Raw genomic sequence first — 12,498 nt, forward strand, 5'->3', positions numbered from 1 at the left:
TGCGGCAGCATACATATCTGCTCTGTAGATCAATCGTCCTCTGTTCTCCTTTGAGGAAAAAAATACACACTTTAAGGGAATTTTCTTTTGTACATATTTTTGGTTTCACAATAACGCGCAAGTGCTTAAGTCTCCTTTTTATACGACTCACAAACATGAATACAATACATTCATCTGGGAAAAAGTGCTCTGCTAACAGCGTATTAAACAGCATGTTTACCTACAAACTTTGGTCTGGTCAGGTGCCGGTGTCACACTCTGACAGCAGCTGTCAATCAAACGTAGACACGCCCCTACAGCCAGCTGACAAATAAAGGAGCATTTTAGACTTTCTCCCCCAAAGACCCTTTTTCCTCCTTTAAATAATAAAAAAAAAGAAAAAACGCATTTAAAAAAAAATGCAATGCATTGACTCAAAAAGGGACGAGTAAATGTGATTTCATTTGGAATTTAAAACGTTATCGAACATACAGAAAAAAATTGTAAAAAGAGGATTATCGTTTTTGTGCCAGGAAAGACGATTTGAAGACTGCACATTGTGACATTTCCCTGAATGTACCAGAGCACAAAACACTTCAAAATAGGGATAAGTCAGCTGGCACAGGCCATCACAAGTCTACAATATAACACTTAAAAGGCCTGATACCCACAAATCCCTGATAGCAATCCACCAGAACACCTTTGGAATGAACTTGAAAGCAGCATCAGTAAAAATAATTTTAAAAAAGACTCCACATATAAACCTAAAGCAGTGATGTCTGCATGGTCAGCTTGGACACAAAGGACTATATAGGACCTATGGTGAGTCACTGCCACAAACTGGGACTGATCTTTCCATCGTAGAATGGAACAGGGATTTGTAACGCTGTGGTCACAAGGTGAATACACCGTATATACATATATGTGTAGTTCAGTTTCCCAACAAATCAAATAGAGCTGCAGAGCCTACAAATGGTTTTAGTTTGTATGTGAATGGATTGCAGCATATGGGCTGGAAACATGGCGTTTGTGAGGAACCAGGCTGGACGACGGGTTGGGCTGGATGGGAGCTCGCTGGTTAATTTGTTTACTGGGTAAACGTGCCTTTTACACACAGACACTTGAGCTGTGTCGAGATCAATAACAGCAACACATAAATCCCCGCTGATGATCTCCTTCAGTTTATTCTCTGCATGATTGGGTTCCCTTTATGGACATTGATCGAGTGATGTCAGAATTCTTTACGGCATCATATATCTGACCAGTAGGGATCATAATTTGGGGTCAAATGTCTGAAGAAGTATATTCTTGTGACTAAGGCATTCCACTGGGAGTTGAGAATGAGAAATTGAATCGTGACAGGATGTTAAAGACGATGACATACTGACAGCGTGATGACAGGCGTGCAAAAGGCGAACATATGTATGCCTACACACACACACACGCATACATAAAAACACAAGCCTCCGATTGCCACGGAATAAAGAAACTGCACTCATCTCCAACACTGAATAATAAGCCATGCTCAATCTACATTCCCACTGCAGAGGCCTCTTGAAAAGACTGAACATCTCGGGTCTGTATGAGAAACGCGGCCTGATTCATCAGCCCACAGCAGAGCAATCAATGGGAGTTGAAAAGTTTATCTCCTGTCATTTATACAACCAACCTAAAGACAATCCTCTTAGCACCAAGCAATAGCTTATCACACAAGGACCTCTCTGTTGTTTTAAAATACATTATTTGGCAGTTAATGGATAAGGATTGAGTTATCTTTTAATGAATTTCAATGGGGAGACTAAAGCCAACAATGTGTTTATCTTGCAAAAAAATCTATTAACTGTTTAGCCACTGGCTGCCTGGAGCCAGACTGTTGCATCTGATGGCATCCCCCTACTGCCATCAACACAGCAAGTGCATTATAACTACACAACTACATTTGTGATCACTTTTGACAGTAGGCTCTTTAGTGGGAAGACATCTTCAGGACTGTGCTTCCATGTTTACACTGCTTTGCTAGTTAACAAGCTATGGAATTAGAATTAATACAAAATCTGTGAATTTGCAATTTTTGAGCAACAGCAGAAGAAGAGAAATTGCAGGAAAAATAGGATCTTGAGTCTTTGTTTTTATTGTGAGTATTGCTCCACTGTCCATTTGTTAAGTTCTCTATTCATTTCCGTTTGTTATTGGGGGAGCAGAATAAATAAATGCACGTGTGTGTAGAGAAAGCAACAGAGGGGTGTTTGTGCCGTTTGCTCCTTTGGTTTTATTTCTGTACTTTAAGTGGAGGCCTTACTGACACATTCCTAGTCACGGTGACTCGATAAGCTCAGTTTGTTCAAACACATAAAATCAACTATATCAACATTTTCAAATATCAAAGAGGAAAACATGAGTTTGGAGGTGAAGCGAACTTGAAAAAGGCCAAAGCCAAAAGGAACCAGGTACAAAATGGAGGCGATATTCGCACCTGCACTGTGTGAGAGTAGAGCCGCGCTGACGTCAGCAGTAACCCGAGTGGCCAACCTTTAGAGTGCTGCTGGGCTTTTTGTTTTGATCATCTTGGCGTATGCGTGAGCAGGGCACTTCTTTGTTCTCCATATCGCTGTCAACACCTCCAACTCTGGCAACTCTCCCTCTTTCCCATCATTTTGAGACGCGGTCATCCATCAGCTCACTCTTTATTCTTACTGACCCGACTGTCTTTACACCCGTGATGAGGTTTGTAGACTTTGTACTACAGTTCTTTACATTTAATTAGCCCGTTATGATGCTGATGCTGATACGTCGGCACTACGTACGTTTGACTGCTGCTGGAGTGATTGGTTAAGTATAAGCAGCAGTTGTTAATGTGACCATAACGGACATCGACTCCAAGCATCAGTGGGCTACTTACGAGCCTTTTGGCATGCATTGACTGTGCTGCAAACAGCCGTTTAAAAAAGAACTGCCTGGCTGGCTCAGGTCTCACCAGTATTGCCTCAATAACATTAGTAAGGCAAAATGCGATGCACTAAAGAGTCATCACCTTCCTAAGGACGATGCGTTTAAAATTCATACCGCATACCAAGTGGCCACAGGAAATAAAGAACACCTGAACAGTTCAACTCAAATCAATAACCTTACAATACAAACCTTCCTGAGGGAAGGCTATCACATTACATTTTTGTTGAGACTCAGATGAGGTTATTATTTACAACGTGACAGTCTTGGCATGAAAAACAATATTAAAAAGCTTTAGAAGCGTATTCGGTCCGTGTCTGTCCCACCTCGAGCTGGTATCTGATTTTGAGTAAAAGTTTTATGATTCCTTAGTTTGTGAAGATAAAATATCATGATAGGAAATGAAATGAAAGATGCTGAGGGGCGGCTAAGGCTCAGGTGGAGGAACTAATCGATGATCGAATGCCGGCTCCTCCAGTCCGCATGTTGAAGTGCCCTTGGGCAACATACTGAACCCCAAATTGGCCCAGATGACGGTGCCATCGGTGTGCGAGTGTGTGTCCTGATGAGCAGTTTGGCACCTTGTATGGCAGTCAATGCCATCCGTGTATTGTTGTGTGTACGAATGGGCGAATGTTGACATGAAGCGTAAATCGCTTTGAGTGGTCGGATGACTAGAAAGGCGCTATGCAAGTCCATTTAAAATCAAAATGTGTGAACGTTTCAGAAGAAATGCTAACACGCTACCTGTGATGGCCGACTTGCAGCTCCCCAAGAAGCTGATTCTTGAACCACTGGTCAAAGTCGACGTTGTCAAAGAGCTCATAAGCTGCCAGCCCCACTGCGTTGTATACTGAGGACAAAACAACCACAACAAGAGTCACAGCATTACTATCATTTAGTCACAGTATCCACAGTAGCACTGAACTTCTAAAAAGTGCAGTAAACAAACAGAATATGAGCAGATGAGGGAGAGATTAAAAAAAGATGTACAATAACTGTTAAAAAAAAAGATGGCTTATGGTTCCAAAATGAGCCGCAGAACACTAAAACATAATTCATCATGTTATTGGCTTAAAGGAAATCTCTGCATTTTGTCCCAACAGGACCTTCATGTTTGAGTCTAATGCTTTTAAGCACACAATGCAGCACTTGAAAGGTCTCATTTCAATATTTAAAATGTGATCGTTTTATGTGGGTTCAACTGCAAAAATGCAATTAAAAAAAAAAAAAAGAAAATTGCTGTAGGATTGTTGGTCGCTGAAAAGCTGACACTGAACTGCAATGCTTGATGCCAAGAGCTAAAACATTGCATTGATCAAATAGCCGAATGTTGGACTGTATTGCTTCATGTACGGCACATGGAGCTGAACAGAGTTTAAATGATAGGAAAGGGATGAAGGCGGCAAATATAAAGTGTAAGCCATGAAAGGTGTTTAAATTGAGCCTTATAGAGTAAAAAGGAGTTGCCGTGTCATTCAAAAGCCTTCGTTTGAATGAGGGTGAACCATCAGGTCTCATCGTGCAAACACGGCAGTCCACCCCAGAGACCCCGATAGGCTCCTGTTACCTCGGGGCTACTTCTATACAGTTCAGCCATCAATTATGATACCATGCATACATTTCTACATTATAATGATGGTTACACATTATAGATTATGTGCGTGTGAGACTGTAAAATGAGGTAAAGGTCCATGACGTGCTTTGTGTGCATTTGTATCTGTGTGCGTGTAGATGTAACAGTAAATGTAGAGGCCATGGAGAAAAATAAAAGATGAGATCAGAAAACAGATGACAGTACGAGAACAATAAGATAGACAGATAAAGGGACAGAGGCCATACAAGTGGAAGAGATGCTTCCTGTTACTATTTTTATTTCATCTTTAAAAGTAATGAATTCTGAGAGGAGGGGAAGAGAGGAGAAAATATCCTATAATATTCTGGCTCCTCCAAATGAGATGTTCCTACGCTTTCGTTTGTAGTCGTCCAAAAGGACCTCTCAGACTGAAATATACTTACTTCGTTCTAATGTTCAATATCTTAGAAAGAGGAAGTTAGTTCTGCTGTCAGTGCAGCATTAAAATGACAAATGTGGGACAAATACCAGAGATACAAAAAATATGTAAACACCTCATGGATGTTTATCCTTGGTTGAACGCCAGTTAGCAGCATTTGTCATCTATAAAAAGGGTATAAAAAGCAGGTTGTCTTGTTTTAGTCTTTTAGCAAATATGGCCGTCGCGTAGCACTGTCTATTATATATGACAAATGTCTTTACAGCATATATAGGTTGGCTTACTGTGGTTGTTACGGTCTTCAGCTCATTGAAGTACGCTCAGTTCTACGTTCGGCTGAACCCGCCATTTACAGCAGAATAATTAAGGTCCTAGTCTGTAAGTGAACTAGCACCATTATAATTATTGACTAATTAACAAATCAGCACCTGCTGTTATTAAGTGGCACTCTGGCGCTTCAACCAGCTTTAGCTCTCAGTCAGAATTATATATCACTGCTGCTGCCACAGCACAGCTTCATCATCCAGTGACGTCTGCAGGTTCATCAACACATCCGGCTTTAACAGAGGCCCCAATAGCGGGCAATCCCAACTGCCCGTGATTTAGTTGCGTATGCCATAAAACCACCAGAGAGGCAGCCCTGACCTGCCACCGAGTTATAAATACTAACAGGAAGCAGAGAGGGTGTGAGACAGAGGAAAGGGAGGGGGAAACAAGATGTCCACGGTCATGATAGAAAGCAGTATAGCAAGAATGGATTACATTATGAAAATACAACCAAAAAAGGAAAAAGAATTGGTACGTGATTCAGACTTTATATCTTAGTCTGAAATGATTGGTATGCGTCCCGTGGCTCTCTTTATTCAAATCTCAATTTAATCATCTCCATTTGTTGTTTAAAATTGTTTGGGATGGTGGTTGGAGAATTTTAATAACATTCACATTTGGTGTTTCAGATAAAATAGTAATTTTAGCAGAATCAGACTCTTCTTATGAGTCCAAATCAGCCATTAAATACACCCGGAATGCTTCGACTCACCGGAATCCTTCATCAGCAGCTGAGCCGAGTCGTCCACATTGGTTGGGCCTGCAAAGACGGACACATAATCTGGGTTACTTTATGGATTATCGTAACGTGCATGCAGCCCAAATGTTTGTAAATGGTAACGATCTGTATGATTTGATGGACCCAATGACCACATCATAACACAGATGCAACTTAAAACGGCCTGCACTTCATATCAGTCTCAATCACTTCACTGGTCTGTTCCCTCGCTCTCCATTAGTCCTTGTTGTATACTCAGTTCTCGAAAATCAATAGCTGCCTCCCTTCAACCACAGAATTACACCAATCTGCCGCCTTCCTTGCTCCAGCAGAGCCCATTTCCAATCTGTCACTTCGGCGCCTAATTTAGCAACAGAACAAGAACTACATGCCAGTGCCACCAGGGGACCAGGGGCAGTTTGTGTGTGCGCGTGCGCGTGCGTGTGTGTGTGTGTGTGTGACTGACTAAAGAACTGTGAGTGGTTTTAATGGTGCAGGGTTGTCAACAGGGATCTTGAAGGTGCTGTCAAGCCTATTGCTTGAATGCTATTCATACTGGGACTGCTAAAAGCAACTTGAACAAAGATTCGCCCTTTACCGTTTTGTGATGCATGAAATATGTATCACTTTTCTGAGGCAAGGCTATATTCTGTGAGGGGAATGGAGTCGGACATATTACAGGGAAACTGAGGCATAGCATGTGTGCAGTGCAAGGCAGGTATATCTGTATAGCATCTTTCAAGGCCATTTACAGCACTTTGCATATTCTGAATAATGCATTGAGACGACACTGAAATTAATTAAATATTAAAATGTGACGAATAGATTGAAAAAACATTTTAATGATGTCATTGGGGTGGACAAGAATTTAAAAGACCACTCGGTTCAACACAATAAAATCCAACAGCACCAAACAGCCTCCAAAACCACCACATCATTGAATCTACACAGATGTAACATAAACTGAACTTTATAAAAGGTAAGATTTAACGCAGGGCATTTAAAAGCAATAGTTTTAGCTCGGTGTACCTAATAAACTGGCAATGAATACACGTTTTCCTCACATTTGGAGGTTTTTTCAGAAAAGACAGCAGACTTTGCTTTTGGCAAGAAATAATATTTGAAATTGACATTTAACTGACCCTGGAGGTTCTGAACCATGTCCAGCAGCACCGGTATCAGTGTCTGGTTGTAGTTGTGGAAGATATCCAGGAACAATACTTCTGCAGACGGCTGGAGAGAGGAAAGAGCAGAGGGGATGGTTAATCAGCAGAACTGGTGGTACACTGTATGCGGAAGTCATCACAAGCGTCCATTTAGTATTTTCTCCCAACTCTCCTCATTCTGAGTGGCCTGCTTTAGTTCGGTTGGGCACTTGGTGGTGGTGAACAAGGGATGTCAGTGCACACCATCTATATACACAAAGGACATTTTATACAAAGAGGCTCATGCACAAACACAGACAAACAAAGGCAAACACTGCCTCGAGCTCCCGGTTCAATAAAAAGTCAATGTGAAGGGGATTTTTGTTTGTGTGCGCTCAAAGAGAGAAACGGTTTTCTCCCCGCCTTCAAGCAGTTTATTGGTTTTAGACATCACCAGAAAATCCATATCAAATAAAGCTGCAAGAAATCTGACAACATGGGCTGAGCCAACCTATTAATACATGCTGCGTGCTCTACAGTGGATGTGTACGGGACATCTCACAGTATGTACTGTAGGTTTGACCTTTCCACCCGGGTGGCAGTGGGTCAGATGACACTTCTAAAAGGCTCCAGCCTCCAACAGGTTTAAGACAAACCCTTATATAGACATAGACATAGTCCATAGGTGATATGGCCAGAGGAAGGACATCTATAATCAGCCATTAGGGCTGGTGACTATGGAAGGAATAGATGGATAGTGACATTTGATCAATGAACCATCCTGAGCACCGCAATGCGCCAACACAAAGGTCAAAAGAGGGCGGCCATGATGTTCGGACAAAATATAAATGTAAATTAGCCTCGGCAACCAGTTAGCCCTTCTTTGTGTGGATCTGCAGAGACGTTGACGTGTCTCTTTGCAAACGTCGAGCTTTTGGGAATGTGATCAATTCTACGTTACTAATTACATGCATAGTCTGAACTAAGTACTTAAAGTGTGTGCGAGTGTGCTGTGTGCTGCTGGTGTTTCTAGCTTTAAAATTGTTTATCAGCCAACACTGACCAATAAAAAGCTGATGCAAGAAAAGTTTTTTAAAAACAGTTCAGTGTCTTCTATTGAGAATTCTAACTGAAGTAATTGATCAACTAACGAGCTGTGAAAGACTAATGGCACCATGCATTTGCTGCTGAAGTGTGCTTTGAATGATTTAATGCTCTACTGTACTCAAAACAATGTTTGCCATCTTACTGTTGAAAGTGGATAGATGGGGCTCAACACGAAGAGAGAAGGGGAGAGAAATGAGGGGTAGACAGAAAATAATAGGACTTGAATCAGAGATTACGTCATGAAGCCGAAGACGAGTCACTGCCAACGAACAAGACAGAACGGATCGAAAGCCCGGTGGACCACCAGCTGTTTTATGACGTGTACAACCTGCTCTGTGCCACCACATAAAATACTTTTAATGTTGAAAAAATATAGCACACTAAAGAAAACACTTGAGAAAAACTGTTGTATTATCGCAATTCCAATATCTTCTGCTGTTATGGTTCTTTCAGTTACAGGTTTATGGTTGGAAGGGTGACTGTTTTTTTTCTTGCAAAATTGTAACTTTAATCTTGGCAAACTAGACATTTTGGTTGAAACACAGGAGACATATTAGGTGTATTTTAAACAACATTCCTCTTCTCACAGTTCGTAGATGCTGTCAAGGAAGTGGTACCAGAGAGGACATGCTGCTGTAATTCTCTTTTGTGCGAAGGGTTGAGGACTGCGTGCACAACCATCATCATTTGGCACTTACAAAAACAACAGTACTAAAAAACATGGAGGACCTCTGTCTGAGTTCTTGTTCCCCTCTCTTATCAGGTTACTAATATCATTTTGTATTGTGCATGCGTGTTTACGTACCCGTAGACTGTATTTCCAAGAGTCACCACCTGTTTCTTCAACAGCTAGAAGAAGAGAAGAGGTGTGAGGGCTGGTGTCCCATGTAGAGCATAATCACAAGGGTGTGTGTCTAAAACTTTACTCCGAGATGACAAATTGTTATCTTTTAGGAAATGTTGGTCCATAGATTATAGCTGAGGCTGCGCAGCAGAAACACCTGGAGGTTGAACTTTGCAGCGGAAAGCCGCCATGGTGCCTCACAAGCCATTGAAAATAATGATTTTCAGCTTTCCGAGTGAAAGGCCCATAATGTTGGGTGAAAGTTGTATGAAAACCAAACAAGTCACAATTCAAGAAATCACTGTTAAGGCTATTATTTATATGTTCAGCACCTCTAACCTCAATGCATGAATACAGCATCACCACTACACAATACAGTAGGGTAAAGCCTGTATCCAGGGCGACATTGCTGACTACACGGATTCTAGAATTGGCCAACACTCGCTATTCTGGACTTCCAAAGCACATGCCTGTTAACTCTGCCGGTCTGCAGGCCCAGATAAGTCTGCACATTTGGATTCACAGCCTGCGTGTCTGGGGATGTGCTATTACCAAAGCTCTCAGGGTCCTCTTCCCACATTGCCAGCTCTTCCTCTGTGAGAAGGAAGTAGTGTGAGACGAGCCGGCGTCCAATCTCTGTCAGCGTGGGGTGTGTGAAGAATGCCGTCTTGATCTTGTGAGCTTCCAGACTCTCTGGTTTACTGTCTGAGGGCGGAAGGGTGCGAGGAGAGGAGAGGAGGGAAAGAAAAAGAGGGGAAAAGAGAAAAAATTAGGCAAGAAATATATTTTATTATCTCTCAAACAAGAAGTCTACCGAGCTACAGAGTCTACTTCAGAGGTTTGAATCCGATTTCTGATGGAATTTACAGCATTAACGAAATAATCGTTACAAAGTACTCTTAATATATATGATATCTAATTACAAAAGCACGCTGCATACTCAAAAGTCTTTATTTCAGGCCAAAGCCTGTTGGGAATGGGTGATTAAAATAGTAAAAAAGAGCAGTTGATTAATCTTCTGCAGTCTACATGCTAACTTTAAAATGATACATTTTATTATAATTTGCAATAAAATTACTTTCGCCTCTGTTGCTCATTTTTACTTTCAATTAAAAAAAAGTGGGTAAAGAATTTTAATTTCAACAGTCAAAATTTATTCAGCATCTTAAGAGGAAAAAATGCCGATATAAAGCCAACAAGACATTTGACTTTACTTCCAGACCCAAACCAACAGATTGCATTCTGTTAAACTTTCAAACCTCCACTTTACCTGTGGCCCCTGACCTCCACGTCACTGCTCTTCACACAGTATTGAGCATCCTGTCCGAATGCTCTCAGACACACACGGGTCCTCCTGTCAGTCCACCTGACTGACAGCACGGGCCTAATGAATAAGTCAGATGGCTGCTCTGAGCTCAGTCAGTCAAGGCTCAACTTTCCCTTTAGCTCCATCTACTACTGCTCCTCAAAATACTTTGTTTTCCTGTTATAGGAAAATATGAAAGGGAACGGTAACCTGAAGTCCAACTTAACTCAGCCGCCACGGCACACTCGAACCTTCGAATGGCACCAAAGCATTAGCACAGGAACCCTAAAAAACGTGGCTCTGCTCTCTGTCGACTAACGATTGCTTAGGAGAAAGAGCTTCAATGCAGGCACACCAAAGACCGTACGAGCTGGCAGAACAAAAACAGAGTGCTGTGCTCCATGGCTAATGAGGCACTGGAGGCCTCTGTCTGCTTGAAATAAGCATGAGCCGTGGTGAGGTACCAATGATGGAATTACAGCGTAGTGTTTTTCAAAACACCGTCAGTGATCTGCTTTGAAGAGCTAGTGTGTCTTTCTGATGACGATTGTCTGACTTTCACTTCTTCTCATTCAAATATGCAGCTTTCATCACTTGCCCACCATGTAGTTTACTCCCTTGTGTTGTCGCTCCATTCATCCTTCATCCCCCCTCCTGCTCCTCTTCCCCACGGCCCACATGACCTACCATCGATGTTCTTGGAAGGTTTGTAGGCATCGTTCTTTACAATCATCTTGATGAGGTTCATGCACTGAACAATGAAGCGTTCGAAGGTCACTCCTTCCCCCGCCGGCGTGAACAGGTAGCTGACGGCAAATTCCAGGGAGCGCTGGATTAGGGGTATGAACGCACATGCATGGTACTCCAGGAAGTCTAGCAACTACACAGAGGACGAACATAGAGAAGGGGAGAGGAGGAAGAGGAACATTTGTTAAACACTGTAATCGGTCCGTAACGTCCTTGATGCAAACAGACATGAGGTACGTTGTGTACTGATGATGCCTCTTTCCCCCTTCACTTGATATAAAAATTACAACGCAGGACTGTTACTACGTGGTACTGTGGTATTTATACTTGTACTATTAATGAGCTACAAAAATAATTCAGAGCATATCTATGATTCCGTCAGTGACGGCCGGGATTGCCTCCACACACAGCTCTCAACATAGTGACGGCTACTAGCTACCAGTGCTAACGGGACATAAACCCACATAAAGACATACAGACGGCGATTCATTGCTATATAATTAGATACACAAGTCAACTCACAACTTTGGTGTACAGTATGATCATCTTCTGCAGCTTTTCTCTGCATGTGCTGTCTGGACCAACCTGTCGAGCTGAAACAAAAACAGTCAGAGTAGTGTTACTTAACAGCAGAAGTATTGTCAATGTACAGCATCCACAGGCAATAGAGATGGTCCTTAGTTATTTAAACCCCATAGTGATTTCATGTGTCAATTATATGACTTAATTATAAGAGTAAGAGAGTAATAATAGCAATCAATTGGTAATATATTGTATTTTATCTTTTAGATCCATTGGATTTAAATCAAAGAAATAGTTTGACATTTTGGGGAATATGCTTTCTCACTTTAAAACCTTTAATTTCAAGAGGAAAGAAAAAGTCCAATATCTGACGATTCGTGAGTTAGGTGTTCTTTAAAGCTGAACACACACACACACACACACACACACACACACACACACACACACACACACACACACACACACACACACACACACACACGGCAGCAAAATATATGACAGTATTGAAAGTCTGAACTTTCCTCTCTGGAAGTAATTTGCCAATACCTTCATAAAAGGTACGCTGCACGGAGCCCACATGAGGAATGACTGTGTCATTTCATGAGTCACAATTGTTTCAGAGGAAGCCTTTTCAGAACGATGAGGAACATTAGCTGAGAAATAATCTATGTAAATAAAGTGCTGTCTGTTCTGTCCCATCAACAAAGCCATTATGGGACTTATGTAAAAGGCAAGGAGGGAGAAGGGGAAAAAAAAAAAAAACTTATTGGAATGAATGAGTAGGAGCAAGATTACAGGAAGGATGGGGGATGGGGGGGGGGGGGGGGGGGGGGGGGGGGGGG

The 12,498-nt window shown here is 41.9% G+C and overlaps 1 protein-coding gene across 2 annotated transcripts in view; it reads right to left on the minus strand.

Annotated features, from left to right (window-relative positions):
* Positions 1 to 12,498, minus strand: part of ipo11 (importin 11) — a 109,927-nt gene that overhangs the window by 72,107 nt on the left and 25,322 nt on the right. For both annotated transcript variants that reach the window (XM_031856641.1, XM_031856640.1), the window contains exons 9-15: positions 11,657 to 11,727; positions 11,075 to 11,267; positions 9,634 to 9,786; positions 9,043 to 9,086; positions 7,128 to 7,218; positions 5,980 to 6,027; positions 3,673 to 3,778 (exon numbers count right to left, since the gene is read on the minus strand). In XM_031856641.1, coding sequence (XP_031712501.1) covers positions 3,673 to 3,778; positions 5,980 to 6,027; positions 7,128 to 7,218; positions 9,043 to 9,086; positions 9,634 to 9,786; positions 11,075 to 11,267; positions 11,657 to 11,727 — 706 coding nt within the window. The remainder of the gene's footprint in view (positions 1 to 3,672; positions 3,779 to 5,979; positions 6,028 to 7,127; positions 7,219 to 9,042; positions 9,087 to 9,633; positions 9,787 to 11,074; positions 11,268 to 11,656; positions 11,728 to 12,498) is intronic.

Source organism: Anarrhichthys ocellatus, unplaced genomic scaffold (genome assembly GCF_004355925.1).
Source record: "Anarrhichthys ocellatus isolate YVR2014 unplaced genomic scaffold, GSC_Weel_1.0 scaffold17, whole genome shotgun sequence".
Taxonomy (NCBI): domain Eukaryota; kingdom Metazoa; phylum Chordata; class Actinopteri; order Perciformes; family Anarhichadidae; genus Anarrhichthys; species Anarrhichthys ocellatus.